This window comes from Dipodomys ordii, unplaced genomic scaffold (genome assembly GCF_000151885.1).
Source record: "Dipodomys ordii isolate 6190 unplaced genomic scaffold, Dord_2.0 Scaffold12, whole genome shotgun sequence".
NCBI classification, from domain to species: Eukaryota; Metazoa; Chordata; class Mammalia; order Rodentia; family Heteromyidae; genus Dipodomys; species Dipodomys ordii.
Window position 1 is genome coordinate 455,394 of NW_012267228.1, and position 22,491 is coordinate 477,884.

The window sequence follows — 22,491 nt, forward strand, 5'->3', positions numbered from 1 at the left end:
GAGTACTGCAGTCCAAGGGCACGGAGCTAGTGAGACTCTTACTTGACAAATAAGTTAGGCACAGTGGCATATGGCTGGATAGAAAGGAGGACCAGAGAATCCAGGCAAACACATGAGACGTTATCAAAAAACTAAAGCACAAAAGAGCTGGAGCATGGCTCAAGCACTACAGTACCTGCCTAGCAAACTCAAGGCCTCAAGTTCAAACTCCAATACATGGGGGGTTGGGGAAAGCAAAAAAAAAAAAAAAAAAACAGGTGGTCAGCAGGGCGCTGGTGGCTCACGCCTGTAATCCTAGCTACTCAGGAGGCTGAGATCCAAGGATCATGGTTCAAAGCCAACCCAGGCAGAAAAGCTGTGAGACTCTTATCTCCATTTAACCAGCAAAACTGCAGAAGTGGAGCTGTGCTAGCCTTGAGTGAAAAGGCTAAGGGACAGCATTCAGGCTCTCAGTTCCTTGTACTGGCACAAGAAAAGAAAACTATGAGGTGAAAATTCTTCTTGCAGGTTATGAGACAGGGAGAAAAACCAGGATCTGATTTCCCTTCGGAGTAGCAATAGTCTTTGGCACAGCCCAAGAGGTAGGAAGACTGGGCTGGACCATTGTTTTTTTTTTCTTTTTATAAAGGGAATAAAAATACGTGGGGGCTAGGCATGGTAGCACATACCTATAGTCCCAGCTATCAGGCAGGAGTACCACTTGAGCCAGGGAGTTCAAGACCAGCCTGGTCAATACAGGAAGCCGTTGGATCTTAAAATAAAAAAGGCAGAGGAGCTCTTCCCAGGGTTGCAGGCTGCTGGCCTGCTATCTCGACACACACTGGCTCTGTGCTGAGGGACAGTTCCCCTGCTTGGCTGCACAGGCTCACCAGGCCTTCTTAACTGTGCACCGTGCAACAGGAAGAAGCGTCCTCTCCACCAGACAGCAGAAGACAAGGCGAACTAGGTCGGGCTACTTAGTAGATTTCTGCTTCCTCACGCAGCACGCGGTGCACAGCCTGTGCTGGCATGGTACTGTGAGGTCTACAGCTCACGGGTGGAAGTCATAAAGCACACACAACTGTTGAAACCTCTGCATGTGGCTCTAGGCATGCACAGGGAATGGAGCCACGCTTCAGCAGGCGAATTGGAAAGAAGGACATTGGTAACACCTGAAATATGATCCGCACCCTCTTCTCTGCCTGGAGGTGGCAGCTCCACCCCACGCTAGTGTACCCTAGGTCGGGTCTCAAGGCCCAGCTCCATTAGGGCAGTGCCTAGGAGTGAGGGAGAAGGTCGAGGCCTGGTGACCTGCAGCTGAGGCACAGCCCCAGGCCACGAACTCGGAGCCTATTCCTCCACATAGACCCACGCAGGAAGGAGGGGCTCCCTCGGGTGTGGCGCCTGGGAGAATACTAGGACCCGATTAGTCTCAAGACCGGATACCCAGGAATATGGGGTTGCTGATCCCAGACACCAAGTGCAACAGAGGCTCCTAAGAGCAGGAGCCAGAGAGAGGCGTGAGGTGTGCCCTCCTCCCACAGCACCAGCACTCCCCGAGGAGGAGAAGCAGGCCCAAATACAGACACTGTTGGAACACAGGAAGCGCCAACTCCTCATCTACACACAATACAGCAGTTCACACCCAGTGAAGAAAAGGACGGAGCCAAGGGAAATGGGCTCACCTGGAGGCTGCAACTTGTCTGAGAGAAATGGGCAAGTTGACAGATGGCAGGAGCCACCTAGGTGTCAGAACAAACCCCCACTATCTTCCTGGGTGAGAACTGTCTCTTCTAGGAACTCTGACTGAGATCAGTGATTTAGGGACAGAATCTGTGCACTGAAGACAACAGAGCAATCAGCCCCCAGTAGTGGAAATTAACAATGGAGGGTCTGGGAAGGGCAAAGGGCAAGGTGAAACCAGACATCAGACCTGTAGAAGCCACTGTGATCAGAGACTTCACAGCGTGTGTGTGTGTGTGTGTCTGTGTGTCTGTAGAAGCCACTGTGATCAGAGACCTCACAGTGTGTGTGTGTAGAAGCCACTGTGATGGGGGGGGGTGTTGTGTGTGTGTGTGTGTGTGAAACAGAGCAGAAGGAGGGATAGAGAGAAGAGAAGAGAGGACAAACACCAGACCTGTAGACCTAACTGTGATCAGAGACCTCACATGGGAGTTAAAATTCACCGGTTGGGGGACAGGAGCTGAAGAGTAAATTCCAACTGGCAGCTGGAAGGAATCATGTGATTTGAGGAGTGAGGGCACATCAAGTGCACCAGCCAGGCATAGTGGGAGAAGTAGGAGACAGAAGGAGAGAAAACATATCTGGAGCAATAATGGCTTGCAACTACCCACATATGTTACAAGACAGTAAGTAGTCTGTTACCCCAGGACACTCCATGAAATCCAAGTACCACAGACACAGACTTACAAACAGAAAGGCCATAGTTTACTGTGGTGTGGTAAAGGCCAGCAAAGGGACACTGACAGAAGCAGACCACCAGCCTGTGGACCAGTGAACTTGCCACAGAGAAACGGGGAAGGAGGATGGAAGGGTGGAATTCTCCAGAACTCAAATCTTACTCACCTTCCTTAGAAAGTTCCTTCAAAGGATCCTGGATTTGGATCAAGTCCTGAAAACTACATCACGGTTAAATAAATAATACTTAAAGCCCCAAAGGAGGAAATAAACCTAGAAACCAGCAAGAAAAAATGGCTCATCCCTGATAAGGGAACCGATTAGATTACTGGCTAACTTCTCACCAGAAGCAAAGGTCATCAGAGGAAATAACGTCACATGTTCAAAGTGTTCCAACAAACAAACAAACGAAGAAACAAGAACAGAAGAATCCCTCACTCAATGGGTTACACAGAAGGTAAAATAAGATAAAAACTGGAAGAATGTGCTGCTGACAGATCTGTCTTAAGAAAAATGCCAGAGGAAGCTCTCCAAACAGCCCGTGACAAAATGTAAGCCCACACAAAGGACACCTATAGAGGCAATTATGTAATTATAAAAAACTGTGGAGAGGCATGTTTTTGTTTTTTCCCTCTGGTTTTAAAAACAAAATGTGATCCAGGCACTAGTGGCTCTCACCTATAATCCTAGTTACTCAGGAGGCTGAGATCTGAGTTTGACAGCAGCCTGGCAGGAAAGTCTGAAACTCTTATCTCTAATTAAGCACCAAAAAAGCTGGCAATGATGCTGTGGCTCAAGTGGTAGAGTGCTAGCCTTGAGCAGAAATGCTCAGCAAAAGTACCCACAGGACCAGCATAAAAGAACAAAATAAAACAAAAACCTGGCAAGTTTATATTGTATTTTGGGACCTGGAACCTTCAGAGATGTAACATATCTTCCAGTAATAACATGAAGGAGATATGTGAGAGCAAATAATAATGGGTTTAGAGATGACTCCAGACCGTAGCTCACATTAGGGCCACAAATATGAAGAGGCCATCAGTGACCTCATGCATAGCTCAAGTGGTAAAGCACCTGCCTAGCAAACACAACACCCTGAGTTCAAACCCCAGTATCATCAAAACGTAATTCATAGTTTGCAAATATGCAGAAACTAAACCACATGCTACTAATGAAACTTAAACTTAGAAATCTGAGGTGAATGAAAAGGCAGATGTGCACAGCAACATTTACAGGACAAGCAGACTCTAAAGGGAAATGAGGGGCTGGGAAGGTGGCTCAGTGGTAGAGCGCTTGCCTCGCATGCATGAGGCCCTGGGTTCGATTCCTCAGCACCACATAAGCAAAAAGAAAAAAGCCGGAAGTGGCGCTGTGGCTCAAGTGGTAGAGTGCTAGCCTTGAACTGAAGAGCTGAGGGACAGCGCCCAGGCCAGAGTTCAGACCCCACGACCGGATCCCCCCCCAAAAAAAGAAATGAAACAATAATGAAAATTAACAGAGACAAGAAAATACAAATGAAACCCAAAGTTCATTCTTTGTACAGTAGCCAAAGTGACAAACCTTTAGTTAATATGACCCAGTGAAGAAAAGAATTGATGCAATGACTAGAACCAGCAAGGACAGTGGAAATTTCTAACAGACAAACAGGACTACTGGGAAAAACTGGGATAACCGGCTGGGAAGGTGGCTCAGTGGCAGAGTGCTTGCCTTGCATGCATGAGGCCCTGGGTTCGATTCCTCAGCACCACATAAGCAGAAAAAGCTGAAAGTGGCGCTGTGGCTCAAGTGGTAGAGCGATAGCCTTGAGCTGAAGAGCTGAGGGACAGCGCCCAGGCCCAGAGTTCAAGGCCCAGGACTGACAAAAAAACAAAACAAAACTGGACAACCAAACACAGTCATTAGAGTCGGACACGGGCTGCTCCCCAGAGGCTTGTGTGTTGTGGCACTAGTTCCTACCTGCATGCAAGTGGTACCAGGGTGTTGGAGGAAGTAGGCCTGGGCTGAGGGGATCTGCCCCTCCCCCCCAGAGCTTCCCCCGCCATGAAGTGAGCAGCCTCCTACATCATGCTCTCCAGCCACGCTATCCTGCCACACCACAGGCCCAAACCCCTGGCCAAGCGACTACAGACTGAACTTCTGAAACCATGAGCCAGCAACCATGGGCTGAATTTCTGAAACATATGAATTTTTCCTTCTTTTATTTATCTTAGGCACTTATGTGACAGCAACAGAGAGCTGACACAGCAACACATCAGACAGAATGGATAAAATGAACAGTCTTAGCTACCAAAAGCTAATGAATAAATAAAATAAATCATCTGAATACAACAGAACACATTGAAGAAACTGAATTGGCAATTTAAAAAACTCCTCATGAAGAAAAGCTCACATCTATGTCTTCTCCGGTTAACATGCTACCAAACAAAAATAATTACTATCAATTCTACATAAATTCTTCCCAAAGTAGAAGAAGAAACACTTCCAATTTATTCTATGAGTTCAGTATTACCTTGTCTATTGAAGGCAGACAATATCACAGGAAAATGACAGACCAATCTTTTACAATTAGAATGTGAAAATACTGGAATGGGGGTGCGGCTGGGAATGTGGCTTAGTGGTAGAGTGCTTGCCTTGCTTAGCATGCATGAAGCCCTGGGTTCGAGTCCCCAATACCACTAAACAGTAAAGTTGGAAGTGGCATTGTGGCTTAAGTGATAGAGTGCCAGCCTTGAGCAAAAGAAGCTCAGGGACAGAGCCCAGACCCTGAGTTCAAGCCCCAGGATTGGCAAAAAAAAAAAAATCCTGGAACAAAATACTCAGAACTAAATTCATCTACATATAAAAGATACATGCATCATGACCAATTAGGATTTACCTGAAAAATGTAAGATTGGTTTAGTTTCTGAAATTCCATTAAAGTAATACATTGCATCAACAAAAAACAAAGCCCACCTGGATCAAGAACTCATGAGTTGTGGGGAGGGGGGGAGGGAATGGATGCAAGACCACTTCATGACAAAACTCTGCGAAACACCATCACAAACAATAATGACCCAAATCAGTGCTAGAGGCTTGGTTCAAGTAGTAGAGCACCAATCCAGAAACTGTGAGGCCCTGAGATCAAACCCCATGTGCTACAAAAACAAAACAACAACAAAAGAAACCCTTATATACAAATGTTCATAGCGGCCATTACTCAGAGTATTCAAAGGCAGAAAATTCATAGATACCCATTGGCAAATCCATACAAAGGACTAATTAGCCATAAAAAAGGAATATACAAGCTGGGAGCTGATGGCTCACACCTGTAATCCTAGCTACTCTGGAGACTAAGATCTGAGGATTATGGTTCAAAGCCAGCCTAAGTGGGAAAGCCTGTGAGACTCTTATCTCCAGTTAAGCACCAAAAAGCCAGAAGTGGAACTATGGCTCGGTAGTACAGCACTTAGACTTGAGCACAAAAGCCCAGGGACAGAGCCCAGGTGTGAGTTCAAGCCCCAGGACTGGCACAAAAATAAGGAATGAACTTTTGGTACATGGATAAACATTGAAAACATTATTCTAAGTGAAAACAAGCCAGTCACAAAACACCACACCTTGTGTGATTCCATTTACATGAAATGCCTTATTGATGCTGTTTTGATACCCTGATCATATCGTGACTACCCTCTCAACAAAGGGGAAGTCAAACCACCTAAAACCAACAACGGTCCAGCTGGGACTTACTAACTCTGCTTGTATGGTGTTGCTCTGGACCACCTGTACTTATGACTTCCAGGATTCATTTCATACATTCTGTACCGAATCCTTTTAAAGAAGATAACCGTGGCCGGGCACTGGTGGCTCACGCCTGTAATCCTAGCTACTCAGGAGGCTGAGATCTGAGGATCTCGGTTCAAAGCCAGCCCGGGCAGGAGAGACTGTGAGACTCCTATCTCCAATAAGAAAACCGGAAGTGGCGCTGTAGCTCAAGTGGTAGAGCGCTTGCCTTGAGCTGAAGAGCTGAGGGACAGTGCCCAGGCCCAGAGTTCAAGCCCCACAACCGACAAAAAAAAAAAAAAAAGAAGATAACCAAGATGCAAATATGCTGATAGTTAGGGTATTGTCTTTGCCTTTTTTAATCTATGCTTTTTTAATATCAAAAAAATTAAACTTTACAATAACCCAAATTCTTCACAAGAAGAGAATGGCACACCAACAACAGTGGCAGGTGTGGTGGCACACACCTGTGATCCCCGCTCCTCAGATGGAGGGAGGAAGATTGCAATTCAAGACCACTGGGGGCAGAATTAACAAACAAAATAAATAAAAAGAACAATTGCATAACTAACATTAGAATGCCTAAGTACAAATGACCGCATAAAATAATATGCAGCCTACATTGCAATATGCAAAAAGAAATCTCAGGACATGATTTAAAAAAAAAACGAAGATGCTAAATTTTTCCATTGGCATTACCAAGTCTTTTTCAGTAAGAGTAGGAAAGAGCCAAGAAACATGGAACCAGGTTTGATGGCTCACACCTGTAATCCTAGCTGCTCAGGACACAGAGATCTGAGGATTGTAGTTTGAAGCCAGCCTGGGCAAGAAAGTCCTTGAGATTCTTATCTCCAATTAATCACCAAAAAGTCAGAAGTGGAGGTGTGGCCCAAGTGGTAGAGCGCCAGCCTTGAATGAAAAAGCTAAGCAAGAGTGCAAGGCTCTGAGTTTAAGCCCCAGGATCAGCACAAAAAAGAGAACTATGAAAAGCAGGTATTATTATATTATCTATATCTATCTCATCTCTCTATATAGATATGGACATACGGACACACACACGAGTTTCTTTATGGTTGCTGTAGTGCTGCTTATGAAATACAATTTTAATCTTAATTAAAAGACTGGTTGAAAGGAAACCATCAGGTAACCAACAGTGTGGGTGATGGGATATGGAGCAGGGGCCAGAGGTGCCACTGCAACACTCAAGTTTCAGAGTGAGACAATGTAGCGGTTTGATTAAGGGTGAGCTTCTGAAAGCAGCAGCCTGCAGGCCCACAGAGAGCCTGGGGGAAGAACGGGAGCCAACTCGGAGGCAGGGGCAGCTCACCGTGGCAATGCCTTGGGACTCCTGGTAGGCCACCCTGGCGACATCTGCCGTGCTTGTGTTGAGGAAGAAGTAGCCAGAGCCTTCAGTGATGCGAAGTTCCGCCTGCAGAGAGAGGTGTGGGAGAGGGTCAGGCCAGGTGCTGGAGGGAAAGGGGAGCTGGTTGGGTCTCTTATAGGCAGGGCAGGCTGTACCTGGACTCCAGGGTGGTTGTAGATGGTCACCTCTTCTGGATTCACCCTCACATCCTCCACCAGGATGAGTTCTATGGAGGCCGACACAGGCATGGGAGGCTCGTGCTGAAGGGGTGAGGCCCAAACCATCACATCCAGGAGAACAGGACACCTGGCCACCTCTCTGGTGGAGGGACAGATGCCCCAGGGCCTGGACTCACTCCAGGCCGCTCATTATGTCTAGGCCACAAACCCCCATGAACCCAGGTGCTCCTGGGCCCCATGGAAGGGCAGCATGCCCTGTAAGCGCCCCTTGGCGTGCCTACACCCCACCAGAGCAGGGGGCGGTCAATGGTCCCGCTGAGTCACTCCAGCTGCTTACATGCACACCTGACCTTCAGGGCTCACAGCAGATGGCCAGGTGTTGTGCATGAAGCACACGCCACCATGGAGGAGGACACGGACAAACAGCAAAGCCTCTCACCAGCCTGGGCATGGGTGAGGGCCCCACAGAAGGGTCTTCTGACTCATGGAAGATAAGGAGAGCCGCCACTACCTTGGGTAGCAGACAACGCACTATGTGTCACATGTCACTGGAGAGAAGAGTACTGGATATGACCCAAGTGCCACTCACCCATACATACAATGACACACACAGTGCATCAGCGATGGACTGTGTACATGAACGGGGTCTCTAGAACGCCATCACCCAGTGACGCTGCAGGTGTCTTGGCTAGGGGTGCACACTGTCATGTGCATAGACCTACATACGCCTCACATGTCTCCGCTGAGTGCCACAGGACTACACCCAAGCGCCTGTTCCGTGCCAGAGATCTCAGGGCAGAGGGCCTCTCAAGAAAGCCAGCTCGAAGAAGGAAGCCCGGAGAAATGTCCGTACCAGGGGAAGCCCACATGGCAGAGATCACTAGTGCACCAAGAGAAAGTGCACAGGCCTGCGGAGGACCCACCGCATGCATGTCCACAGGGAGGCCCACCAGGCCGCTCACAAGCCCACAGGAAGGGACGGAGCCATCAAGGACAGGGACAGGCGAACCTTTCAGAGGTACTTCCCCCAGCGTTGCTCCCATGGGTGCAGACTCTGAGTAAAACCTTTCCAAGACACCATGAAGCTCCCCGTGCTGGCACCTAGGGTGCTCTGAATCCTGGCACCACCTTTCCTTCCCAACCAGTACATGCTGCCTCCACCTTATTCAAACGCATGTTTACAGGCGCTTGCCCATGGCCCACCCACTGGTGGCCCCTGGGAGGTACCGGTTGTTTCACTCGGGCAGCACGGAGGTGAGCCTGCTGGTAGCCAGAAGCTGTGGCGGAGATGGTGGTGGTTCCCGAAGCCTGGTGAACTAAAATGGCCTGCAAGCCTGAGTTGAGGAAAGGGAGACAGATGCGTGTTAGCTCCAGGGCTGCTCTGCAGCCTCCCCACCTGTCTATCTGCAGTTTTAATTCTGAAACCAGGAAACGGAGCCAACGAAACTGCCTGTCTGTCCTAAGCAGACTTTAGGGTCTTAAATGACTACCAAAGGATTTCCCAAGTAAACTGGAGGAGACAGGCTCCATGCTGGGCTGTGGGAGGGGTTATGAACACTACAGCAAATAGCCAAGAGGCCCAGGTCTTAGAGCTGGAGAGGTGTCCTAGGGTGTGGGCCTCTGGTTCCTCCTCACGACGAAAGAGCCCAGTGAGATCACACCGAGCCCTTGTTTTCCTTATGGGTAAAGGGGAGCCGTAGATAACAGAGATACCCAACAGGCACAAGCCTGCCCCAGGACACTGGTCTTAACCGATCACAAGCAACCTCACCGTGTAACTTCTTCTGGCCATTCCCATCCTCACGAGCCACTAGCTGCAGGGGCTGCTTGGGTTCTATACTGGCCAGTGAGGGCTGGGTGGACTCCCACTGGATGCTTAGAGAGCTGAAGTTGTCGAATCGGCGTCCCTGCTGGTCATAGGCACCCAGGTCCAGCAGGGGGTTCCGGTGGCTGGAGACTGGAACCTGCAAGAAGGAAACATCAAATGCCAGAACCAAACTCAGGACCAGGCCTGGCCACTGCTGACTGCATGGTTGTCCTTGAGCCAGATGGCTCCCTTGTGGGCCCAGGGTCCTGATGAGGGAATGAGGATGAGTCACAAACCAGCGCTTACTACTGCCACAGTGCTACCCCAGCCCCCGTCTACACCGGCCTCTGCTATTCAACAGGGGACTAGGCCCTCAATCATCAGAAGGCCTCTGGCAATGGGTATAGGTGATTTTTGATGTCACAACTGGCTTTGTAGGTACCAGCTGCACTGGTACCTACAAAGAAGAGGAAGAAATGCTGCCGGGCACCTCAGTGCATGGCACAAGGAAGACCTGCCGGGCACCACAGGGCGTGGACAGCCCTGCACAAGGAGGACCTGCCGGCCACCACAGGGCGTGGACAGCCCTGCACAAGGAGGACCTGCTGGCCACCACAGGGCGTGGACAGCTCTGCACAAGGAGGACCTGCTGGGCACCACAGGGCGTGGACAGCCCTGCACAAGGAGGACCTGCTGGGCACCACAGGGCGTGGACAGCCCTGCACAAGGAGGACCTGCTGGGCACCTCAGGACGTGGACAGCCCTGCACAAGGAGGACCTGCTGGGCACCACAGGGCGTGGACAGCCCTGCACAAGGAGGACCTGCTGGGCACCTCAGAACTTGGGATGGCCCCACTTGAAGATGGTCTGGCTTCTGATGTCACTAAGGTTAGAAACCCCTACTCCAAGTTGCTCACCCCAGCTGGGCTACTTCCCTTCTGCCTGCCCTTGCTGTCCTTGAGACACCTCTGCCTCCATGACAACTGCTATGTTTTAACATGAAGGGAAGATGCTAACGCACTACTCAACACATCCTGGAGCCACCAGGGTTTGCAAAGATCCTGCCAGAGTCCCAGAGGTAGGAGTAGGCCTCCCCATGCTGCGGAATGCAAGCAGAGGCCTGGCGAAGAAAATAACTCAGTAAAGGAGAATGAGGAAGTCTCGGAACAAAGATAACTGACAAGACGCAGAGTCACCAAGCCAACCTGGGATGAAGGTGCCCTATTTTAAGAAGAACTTACACATAAAGGCCATTCTGATGACACAGCCGCTGAGGTCCCCGCCCCCACCTCAAGGACCCCACCCTCACCCCCACGCCTGGCTCTGCTGACATAGACAACACCTGCCCTCCTGACAGCAGGTCAGCACCACTGCTTGAGCAACCAAACGTTTTGCCACTAGGCATGACACAACTCTGAGAGCTTCAAGTGGGCATAGGGACTGAGAACCATATTCTAGACATCCCATCCTCTTCCAGAAACAACTGTAGGTGGAAAATAAAGGCCTTTCCAGGAAGGAAAAGGCATCGTTGTGCCCAGTACACCCAGAAGCAGACTGAACCCTTCCAGTAAGGGCATCAACACTACCCCCCATTTCAAGAGGTTGGGTGAGGCTGAGGGGTGTTGAACGAGTTGCTTGTCGCACAGGCTGGGGTGTAACTCTGGGTCTGATCTTGCTTCACCTTGGTGCCTGAGCTGGCTAGCTGGTCCCCGAGCACACAACTGGTACTCGAGCACAGTGAGGACACGGGATGCCCAGAGGACGAGCTCAGGCTGGGCTCAGGCTCCATCTGTCATTCCGAGCCGTCAACTCTATTCTGGTGTCTCACCTTGCCATAATTTACTCTGCAAATGTATCTTGGGTGACCCCCGGGTTTGGGAGCTATAAAATGAAATTGATACTGCACTCAGGATGCACCATGGAGATCTATCTTCTTCAAGGTCCCCTAATGAGACCATAAATTGCAGAGGTCATACCCAAATGGCTGCCTCACAGCGCAGGACCCCAAGGACTGATGGATCACAGCCACTCCACATCTAAGGTCCATTATTTCCTCCTGACATCAATGATACATGCAAGCTAGTTTGGAGAGCCCAGCTCCACAGGCAGACCATCCTCTTTCAGTCCAGACACAACACTGAGCTAAATCCAAGGCACAACCAGGCCCAGAGGAGACCCTTGCTTCAGAGCCAATGTTCAAGAGGAGGGAGGAGCAAGAAGGAAGAAGGGAGCCAGGCACCACTGGCTCATATCTATAATCCTAGCTACTCAGGAGGCTGAGATCTGAGGATCCCAGTTCGAAGCCAGCCCAGGCAGGAAAGGCTGTGAGACTCTTCTAATAAACTCCTCAGAAAAAGCCAGAAATGGTACTGTGGCTCAAGTGGTAGAGAGCTAGCCTTGAGCAAAAGAAGATCAGGGATAGCTCCCAGGCCTTGGATTTAAGCCCGAGGACTGGAAATAAAATAAAAAGGAAGAAGGAAGAAGAAAGAAGAAAGAAAAGGAGAAGGAGAAGGAGGAGGAAGAGGAGGAGAAAGAAGAAAGAAAAAAGAAGAAAAGGAGAGAAGATGCCATGGCAAAGTCAGGAGGAGGCTTTGCCCGGATGCACTGATTCGAGGCTTGATTGTGAGGCTTGTCCCTGCCACGCTCTAAATGCCAGGGCTGAGTCAGGTGAACGCTGCTTCCTGCAGCTGCAGGCACTGAGCCTGGGGTCCCCTCCTCTGCTGAAAGGGAACGAAAGTGGATCGTCTGCCAAATCTGTGTAGGGGTGAGGGGAGCCAGTGCTCTGAGGCTGGACCCTAAAAATCCTTACTTTTAACCGAGCCTTGCAGGACAGCCTTGGGGCAAGTGGTGGGAAGAGATGCTGATCCACGGAGTTTCAGCCTCAGAGTTGAGTGATTGGGAAAAGTGGAGAGAAGGCTCTCTTTGTCTCTCTCTCTCATTCTCTGTCTCTGTCTGTCTCTCTGTCAGCTCTCCACTCTGCTCCTCCTGCAGCACCTCCTCAGACTGCAGTCAGTCCCCATTTCACCTCTGCTCCAGCAGCCATCCTATCTGTGGACCTCCCTTCTCCTGTGGCTCACTCTAAAGTTTCCGGTGATGGGGCTGCCTGGCCTGAGAAGCTGCCATGCTAGGAGAAGGGCAAGTGCTAGGGCTGCTGGGGGTGAGTCCCCACCCTGAGCAGCACACAATCCATACCCGGGATCTGAGTGTCCTGGGAAGTGAGCGTGGATGAGTCCCAGTTCTCAGGGGGCCCAGCCTGCAGGTCACACCACATGTCCTCACTTTCAGACAGGCTTCAGAGACTTCCCTCCTTCCCTCCCAACTTTCTTGGAGCCTCAGCTATCACCGCTCCTCTGCAGCTCCCACTCCTGCTCCAATCACACAGGCATGTCCACACACCATGCTCTGAACACCGCCAGGGTCTAACAACCTTCTAAGCACCCAGCAGAGGGAGACAGCAAGTCTGGGATCTGAGAGGATGATGTTCACGTGGTGCTGCCACTGGAGCTGGGGGGCTGGGTAGGACCTGCAGCTACACAGCACAGGGACTGTGAAGCCTAAGAGGACAGGATGGCCTACCTATGCTCCAAGAAGATCCAAATCCAACTTCCGGGTGTGCCTTCTAACAAACGTACGTTGCCGTCATCCCACTACAAAATGGGAACCAGGCAAGCCAGGCACCATCCGCAGCAGCCACACTGAAGTCATCCCACCGCTCCTGCCCTGAAGCTCCTCAAGCGAGGCTCACAAGAGCCCTCATCCTTGGCAGGGCTGGCTGCTGAGCCCGGGCAGTGAGCATGGAGCTACCACCTACCAGCACTCCAGACCGTGCATGGACATGGCCTCCTGCCTAACCAGTGACACTGTCACCTGGCTCTCGAGAGCAGCCACACTCACCACCTGCTTGTTCTGCTGCAGCAGGGGACAGGACAGGTCCAGCTGGGGGCTGCCGTAGACAGGCGTGAGGGTGAGCCTGGACGGTGGGGTGCAGACAGACTTCACCACAGCGGGCTCCACCACAGGGAAGGGGTTGGTGAGGCTGGGCTGGTTCCCCACCGAGAGGGCGATGACCTGGCAGGGAAGAAACAGACACACAAAGAAGTCTCTCACCCTCTGAGCTAAGACTGTTTCTCCTTCTACAGGATGGGCTGAGAAAGGCCAGGGACTGAGGGGTGGGAGAGCACTTTGCCAGCATTTAAGAGTCTCGGGTGAGGGGCTGGGAAGGTGGCTCAGTGGTAGAGCGCTTGCCTTGCATGTATGAGGCCCTGGGTTCGATTCCTCAGCACCACATAAGCAGAAAAAGCCGGAAGTGGGGATGACGCTCAAGTGGTAGAGTGCTAGCCTTGAGCTGAAGAGCTGAGGGACAGCGCCCAGGTCCAGAGTTCAGGTCCCACGACTGACCAAAAAAAAAGTCTCGGGTGGGAGCCACAGCTGCACTCTGCACAAGTCCCCAGGCAGGAAAATAGCAAATTGCAGGATGCTTTCCTAGGAGCCAGCCACATTATCGACCCCATAAGATCCTAGATGTTTAAATGGGGAGTCCACATTGACCTGACGTCACTCTCCAGAGCGGGGTACGTAGGGGACCTGACTCTGGGAGGTGGATCAGGATGAGGGCTGGGCACCTTGTTACATGGTCATGCCTATGTTCCTCAGCAGCCCGATGGCCTGGATGGGTATAGTTTCATTCCTGTTCACACCTGACCCTCGAAACACCTGGTTTTGTGACACCTGACCTGGAGCTTCACCCCTCAGAGAGGCAATCACACACACAGAGAAATAGCTAGCCCTGGGGTTGGAGGTGTGGCTCAGGTAGTAGAGCACCAGCCAATAAATGACAGTGTCCGATACCAAGTTCAAGTCCCGATCTCAGATGAAAAGAGAAAGGGGAAGGTCACCAACAGGAGGACTCGGTGGTGGTTGGGATGTACTGAGGGCCCCACCACCCACACTGAACCCTTCCAGTGTGCGCTCAGGCACCTTGCTTCACTGAGCATTAGTCTGCCCATCTCTAAAGTGGGCCCTGCAGGAAGGGGTCTCTCAAGGTTCTGCTGGGAACTAAATGGATTTTCCATGCCCCTTGGACATGGGGGGCCTGCGGGGTGCTCCCACTGACCTGCTCACCCAAGGCCCGACAGGTCACCAGGATCCAGTGCTGCTGGTAACTCCGGGAGGCAGGGGGCCCCAGAAGCGCCAGGCTGATGCTGCCTGTGTCCTCAGAGGTGATGTTACGAAAGTACTTAGAAGGCTCCAAGACCCAGGGTTGGGGGCCTCCTTCGAATAGCATCTCCTTGGAGGAGCCCAGGGTTACCAAGGAAACAGACAAGGGATCCACAGCCTGAAGAAAGAGAGGAGAGAGCACTCCTCAGCATCAGGACTGGAAGACTCACCTGGCTCTGGGGGAAGGCTCTATATTCTCTTTGAAACTGCATGCCTGTGCACCCACAGAGTTGTTAGGGAGATCCCATGGAGTCAGGGTTCTTTGGAAAAAAAGAAGCCCTCACTGGGGTAGGGTATGTATAGAAATTAATTTGTTTTTATAACACTCATGGAAAAGCCCTGAAAATACAATAGCTCTCAAAACAAGGAACTCTTTGAGATGCAGCTTCTTAACAGAATAAGTGAGAGAAAAGCCAGTGCATATATGAGGAGATGCTCCCTACACCATATTTACCACAACTACAAGCCGGCAACAACCTCAGGTTCAGAGGGAGGCTAGGGAGGTGAGAGCCAGGCGGCCAAGAGATGGCACCTTGTGCAGATCCCTAATGCTCTTCTGACAAAGGGCTGCAACGCAAGACACGGATGGACTAGACTCTAACTACACTGTTGCTTTAAAAGGCAGTAGCTCCAGGGAAGGGAGGGAGGGATAGTAGGGGGTAACAATGCTCAATAGGAAGTGTACTCATTACCTTACTCATGTAACTATAACCCTCTGTATAGTATCTTTACAATAAAAAATTAAAAAATAAAGGCAGTGGCTCAATGGCAGAGTACATGCCTAGCATGAACCCGTGAGTTCAAATCCCATACTGCAAAAACAAACAAACAAAAAAAACAAATTAAACAGCCCGACGTGGTGGCACTCAACTGTAATGCTAGCTACTTGAGAGACTGAAGCAGGTGAACTGAACCAAAGCAATTCTGAGGACAGCCTGGGAAACTTAGCAAGGTCCACTACCGCTTGAGCCATGCCTCCCTTTGTAAGATCCTATCTTAATAATAAAAAAATAGGGTTGAGGTTGTAGCTCAGTGGGCAGACTGCTTGGGCACGAGACACTAGGCTCAATTCTCAGTAACACACAAGAGGAAATAAAGAAAGAAAACAATCCTGACAGGGAAGATGCCAGATGACCAGGAGAAGCACGGGATCAGGGTGCCTGCTGGCCTAGCACGGCGGTCGGCTTCCCCTTCTTTTGGTTCCAGGTGTGAACTTCTGTCCCTTACTTTTAGCTCTGCTGTGCTCCCTTCAGTTCCTACTGGGTCTGTACAGGCTTCCAGAACAAGCCTTCGGGACTATTTTGTACATAGAACCTGGAGCTCCCTGCACACTGGCAGTGTTGTGAATTGGCAGTAAGTCCAAGATATCCTGAAAGTCTCCAACAAATGAAGGAAAGTTTGTTTTGCTGCCATGTAGACCATGAGAGCACTTAGAAACAGGGAGCTGCTTGCCCCACCCCAAGGAGCATAGAGCAAGGAATGACGGGGCTGGCTGGGGAGCAAAGGACAGGAGGTTGGCTCACCTTGAGAGGCAGGTAAGCAGCGATGGTGATCCTGGCACTTAGGTGGATGTGGCCATGTGTGTAGCTCACCAGGAGTGTGGTGGATCCCTGGGTCTCGGCCCTCACCCTCACACCGCTGCAATGCTCCGACCCTGGCGGCAGCCTTCCTGTAAGAAAAGGAGAGTCAGCCAGGCGCAGGTGGTTCACGCTTGTAATCCTAGTTACTCAGGAGGCTGACATCTGAGGATTGCAGTTCAGAGCCAGCCTGAGCAGAAAAGTCTGTGAAATTCTTATCTCCAATAAACCACCAGAAAACTGGAAGTGGTGCTGTAGCTCAAGTGGTAGAGCTCTATCCTTGAGCTGAAGAGCTGAGGGACAGCGCTCAGGCCCAGACAAAGAAAGAAAGAAAGAGAGAGAGAGAGAGAGAGAGAGAGAGAGAGAGAGAGAGAGAGAGAGAGAGAAAGGAGAGTCACCTGGTCACCATGAACAAGACTTGAGCAGGGAAAGGATGACAGGTTCAGAGCCCTCCTTCATCCTAGCCATGATATACCAGCAGATTGTAAGTGGTGCTTTTTTTTTTTTTAAGAAAGAAAATAAAAGGTAGGACCTAGTGGTATAGCTCGGTAGTGAAACAACCACCAGAAGTACAAAGAGTACTGCAAACAGAAAAAGATATAAGTATGCGTGACATACCAAAATGTGCAACTCACACTGCCTGTCCCCACATCTTCAGTACACCAGTATCCAGATCCTGCCAGTACCCTCGGCATCCCTCCCCGGCCCTCCCTGACTTCTCCCAGGTCAGCTTCTCATGCTGGTTCTATGCTGTGTACAAAACCAAGCCCAAGCTCTTCCGTGTGTAGCTTCCTGCGCTCAGCGCTGGCTGAGATCCCTGGTGTCTACACGCTGTATGTCCTTGATCCACATTTCCATAGACCAAGAACAGAACTCAGCTGAGAACACCTGGGTTGTTTCTGGCTGGGGCCCTGCTGCACAGCACTGCCAGGAACAGTGCAGGCCCAGCCTGCGAGGGCAGCCCTTGGCACCTCCGTTGGCTGTCTCTCTAGGACGGAGACCACTGGGCAAGTTCCACGGGCTTGTGCAGCTTTGATCCTGATCACCGAGTAACTTCTAAAACACTGCATCAGCCAGTACTGCTACCAGAAGCTGTTCCTTTCCTGCCATTGCCCATCAATTTTAATTAACTTAAAAAAAAAACTTCTAAATTTGAATTCTGGTAAAATATACATAAATTTCACACTTTAACTTTTTTTTTTTGCAGCACTGACATTTAAACTAAAGTCCTCACCCTTGCAGCTTGTTTGCTTGGTGGGTACTCTACCACCTGAACTACAGCTTCAGCTTGGAAGACTTTTCTAGCCATACTGGCTCTGATCTGTGATCTTCTGGGTCTCAGTCTGAGTATCAAGGACTATAGAAGTGAGCCACTGGCTTCTTGCTCTTTTTTTCTTTTCTTTTTTGGTAGGACAACTTAGCAGAGCTTTATTCAGTAAGTAAGTATGCAAGCAAGCAGACAAAAAGCAGACAGACAAGCAGAAAGGAAGGGGCACACTCTAATGGAGTGTGGGTACTCCGGAGGAGGAACAGGGAGACATTGCTCCCTTCTCTTAACAGCTTATATGTGCTAGTTAAGCAACATTAGGTGTGTGTGTGCTGGGTTATGCAACCACTGCCAAGTCAATTATCACAAGAGTCAACTATCTTTTAAAGAAAAAGAACAACCTATATCTACCCCCTTTAAACAACAACTTGATGGTTCTCTCTTCCTCCGGCCCTGACACCCTTCATTCCACTTCTGTCTCCAGGAACTTGACCTCTCTGAACTTAGGGGAAGAGACATCATTGTCTGCCCCACTGCTCCCTGGGCCAAGCGGGCTCAGGGTGGACCTCACAGACACTGCCTGCTGCCCCAGCCCTTGAGTCTCATGGTTTCCAGGGGCATTTGTCCACCCTGACTTTGCATGTTTCTATGACGTCTTTTATACAACCTGGACCAAACACACAAGTCAATACAAGATGCCGCAAATGTATGCCAGGGAGACTGAAGGAGCTTTCTGATAGGATTCTAAGCTCACAGGACTTCTGCCTTGGCTGTCCAGGTGTGGCCCTCAGGTGGGTGAGGGCCACCACACCCTTCCCACAGAGAAACCAAGGCTCAGAGATGGGGCCAACCAGCCCCACATCACAGAGCTGGTGGCTGATGATTGGCTTGGCCCCAAACTGCCAGCTTGGGAGGCACCTGCACAACCCCTCCGGGGTACACACGGAGGCGGTGCACTGAGATCCTGGGCCCTGAATGCAAGTCGGCCTTCCAAGTCCTGCTTTTTCCATTCTAAGTGGTTATGTGAGAGCCATGCTGTGGGCTTCCTAAGCTGGTGACCTGAGGTGTTGGTTTGCTCAAGGGTTTCTGAAGCACGCTGGCTACCTTCCTCTGTACAGCAATGACGTGCAGCAGTGTGTAATCACTACTGCAGCATGCAAAACCATGTAGCTACAGACAGTAGCCCATGCCACAAACACGTCACCGGGCCTGCCTGCCGGCACCACACCATCCTCCGTCCCAGCGCCTCCGCTGGCTCCCCAGGGCCTAAGCACTAGGTCCACGTGCTGACAGCAGACAGGTCCTGCCATTCCAGGCTGCCAAATTCACCAGCTGCAGAGAAGGACCTGCTCACCGGGGCTCTGGCACAGCCCCCTCACCAAGTGAATGGTGTCCCTGTTACTACTGACACCTGCCCAAATCTTGTGTCCAGTCAATAGCTCATTAGTCCCCTGATTTTCTTCACCTGAAAATCAAAGCAGACTCCTGGCATTAACCAAGGTCCGTGCCTCTATGAGCCACATCCCAAAGGTACTAAAGCTTTCTCACAATGCTGGACACAGCCAGACCTGCACCCCACCCTGGCCTGTGTCAGGTGTGCTGAGGTAGCTTCCATTTCTTCATCTGACACACAGCCCCAAAGCAGCTCTTGCCCCTGTGGTGGCACAGTTTAAACCAGGTCAGGCGCACAAGGTGCTGGCACCATGCCTGCAGGGCTAGCACTCCATCAACTACCACTGCCAGGGTCACAACCAATACCACTGCCAACACTCTGTAGGATAAGCTGAGGAGAAAAGACACATGTGCTCCGGCTGGGGGGGGGGGGGAGATGCATGCCACAGGTGTTAAATAAGAACTAGACAAAGCCAGGCGCTGGTGGCTCATGCCTGTAATCCTAGCTACTCAGGAGGCTGAGATCTGAGGATCGCGGTTCAAAGCCAGCCCGGGCAGGAGAGACCGTGAGACTCCTATCTCCAATAAACCACCAGAAAACTAGAAGTGGCGCTGTAGCTCAAGTGGTAGAGCACTCGCCTTGAGCTGAAGGGCTGAGGGACAGCATCCAGGACCAGAGTTCAAGCCCCACGGCCGACCAAAAAAAAAAAAAAAAGAACTAGACAGAACATCTGTACACGATGCACCGCAAGAAACTCACTGGTGTGCAGCGCTACTCAGATCACTCATTGTGGACATCTGCAAACTGAGGCAGAGAGGGGCAAATGATGCGCCCAATGTCACACCGCCTGCAAGGTTCACACTACATGGGAGCCGATGGTGGACAGGGCACAAATGCTATTCGTCATGCTGCAGCCCCATGCCCATTCTAGGGACCTGGCCCACACAGAAAGGCCATCTGTCCCCAAACCCAGGGCCTGGCACCCGTTCAGCAGAGCTGGCTTACCTGGCAGTGGCTGGAACACGCCCTGGTTCTCCACTTCCACTGCCAAGTCAAAGTGGGAGCAGTCACTCAGGGCGACCACCTCGCTGGCCTGGCCAGGCATGAGCCCGCTGATCCTCAGGGGTAGCTCCAAGGTCTGTCCCAGCCTCGCCTCCACCTGGCACGGTGCAAACTCCATGCTGCTGGGCTCGATCACATACACCTGCAGGACAGGGTGACCCATCAGCCCTCCCATGCAGGGATTGCCCTGCAGCTCAGGTTTGGGCAGGACACTGAGCACATCTCAGAGAAAGGACAGAGCTGGGTCTGGGAGATTCAGGAACAGAGTGGCCAGACAGGACTCCCTGAGAGGTCACCAGAAGCTCAGATCTGAGAATCATGTCAGAGGCAGCCAGGGTGAGGGGTAAGATGAACATTTGGATGAAGGGATGATCCTAGGCAAATGGCAGCTCTGTTGGTAAGGCTACAAAGGACAGTGTGGCTGTAGTGGGGGAGGGGACCGAGGGAGGGGGTAGGGCTTCCTGCAGAGCCTGAGTCCTGGGAAGGAAGTCTGGATTTGTGTGGCAAAGCTGACTCTGGTCTCTGGATCAAGCTGTGGGGTAACCAGCCGGGAGGCTTCCGGGTCAACCCACTAACAGGAGGTGGCAGCTTGGCAGGGAATGGTAGGGTCGGAATCTCCGGGTTCCCATGGACACATTCTGACATGATCACTGACTGTGTGCTGGGCAAGTGGCTGGGGAGGGTGAGTGAGGTGGTGGCAGCTGCTTCCCAGGGAAGACCTCGCTGGCTGCACCACGGGCTGCGTGCTCAGGACAGCACTCGCTCCCATCACCTGCTCTCGGCCCAGTCAAAGCAACCACCAACCTCACCCTCCAGATGCACAGCCCAGCATGAGGAGAAACTGTGACAAGCCGAGCACAGCTGGGCGTCGAGGTGGGAGCCAGTGGTCAGGCCTGAACACCAGGTCTGAGACACATGCTGCTTCTGAGGACAGTCCTCAGATTTGGCTATGCAATGAATGGGATGAGGGGGGAGAATTGCCTGCTGGTGTCTGTCTGGGAGCTCCCTCTTCCGAGGTCCCTCTTCCCACTCAGGCCTCAATGGACCGGCCAGGCTGAGATTCCTACCTTTGGTGTGGGGACCTTTCTAAATGGATCTGTGATTTTCTCTGGTCCTCCGTGCCCGCATCTCCCCGCAGAGACCCTGGCCCTGCTGGTCCCACTGCTGTCTCTGGAGTTCCTGAACCATTCAAGTGCCAAACTAGACTGCCCAACCCAGGCACAGGATGGAGGGCTAGAGGGAGATTCTGATGAGGACTGAGGACTGGTAAGAAGGGTTCTGGGACCCCTGCCCCAGCCCCCACACGCTGTCCTGGCCCTGAAGATCTCACCTTCATCTCACCGAAATGCAGAGGATTCTGCACGTCATGTGCTTGGATCACTCCAAGCCCCGTGTCGCTGCCGGTGCGCATCACACCCTTGACAGTGACCGTGGCAACCATGTGGCTCGAGGAGGACCAGCTGAAGTTCCCACTGCCCCCGTGAGCCTAGGCAGAGAAACGATCACATCAACCAGCCACCTGCTTCGCCCTGCATGCAAGGGGCTGGAGCCATGCATGCTGCAGTCATGCATACTCTCACGCACCCTCCCACTCACAGTGACATGCTCTGTATCACACACACAGACAACAGCTGACACGCAACCCCATGCACTCACACTCGCTAGCCAACTCAGACCAGCACATATACCCACCAATATTTCCTCACATCACACATTCATTCACTCCCATGCGCTCATCTGCACACTTTATCACGAGCCCGTGCACACGTATGCTACCCGCACATGTACATGGTCAGTGACCTCCCCGCAGACAATGTGACACAGGCCACATCTAGCCATAGGGTCCTTTGGCCCTTGTTCCTTTATCCTATCTCATCTCTGGTTCTTTGTTTTTCTCCATAGACTAACAAACACTTGCTGTAACAGCAGCCCTAGAACCCACTGGCATCTTCCAGGGCTCAAGCTGGCCTCAAGAGCCACCTGCAGGACTCCTGCCCCTGTGATCAAATACGAGCCCCAGCATACCCCCTGCGCACTCCTAAGTGTCTGCTGGAGGCACACAACAGTCCTTCCTTCTCCAGGTCTGGCCTAGAGGCCAGAAAGGTGACACCTGAGTGAGCAAATAGACAGGTGCAGTCAGAACCCTGTCACTACTCAGGTGGACCACAGAAGTGATGAGACTGGACTGACCACAGGGCTCAGGCCCCATCTGAGGTTAGTCCCTGCTGCTCAGTGCCAAGTGGCACCATGGCCACAGTGGCAGGGTAGAGATACTTTTCCCTCAAATTCCAGTGTTTCTCTAAGTATTTATATTGCTTAACACACACACACACAACACTACAGCTGGGCACTGGTGGCTCATGCCTGTAATCCTAGCTACTCAGGATCTGAAAATCATAGTTCAAAGCCAGCCTGGGAAGGAATGTCCACGAGACTCTTATCTCCAATTTATCACCAGAAAATGTGGTGC

General features: G+C 51.4%; 1 protein-coding gene across 1 annotated transcript in view; it reads right to left on the minus strand.

Moving 5' to 3' along the window:
* Nup210 (nucleoporin 210kDa) overlaps positions 1 to 22,491 on the minus strand; it is a 90,421-nt gene that overhangs the window by 26,897 nt on the left and 41,033 nt on the right. Inside the window, exons 18-26 of the mRNA XM_013010323.1 lie at positions 21,352 to 21,507; positions 19,965 to 20,163; positions 16,246 to 16,391; positions 14,619 to 14,840; positions 13,400 to 13,573; positions 9,470 to 9,662; positions 8,926 to 9,032; positions 7,675 to 7,779; positions 7,484 to 7,585 (exon numbers count right to left, since the gene is read on the minus strand). Of these exons, the coding sequence (XP_012865777.1) occupies positions 7,484 to 7,585; positions 7,675 to 7,779; positions 8,926 to 9,032; positions 9,470 to 9,662; positions 13,400 to 13,573; positions 14,619 to 14,840; positions 16,246 to 16,391; positions 19,965 to 20,163; positions 21,352 to 21,507 (1,404 nt within the window). The remainder of the gene's footprint in view (positions 1 to 7,483; positions 7,586 to 7,674; positions 7,780 to 8,925; positions 9,033 to 9,469; positions 9,663 to 13,399; positions 13,574 to 14,618; positions 14,841 to 16,245; positions 16,392 to 19,964; positions 20,164 to 21,351; positions 21,508 to 22,491) is intronic.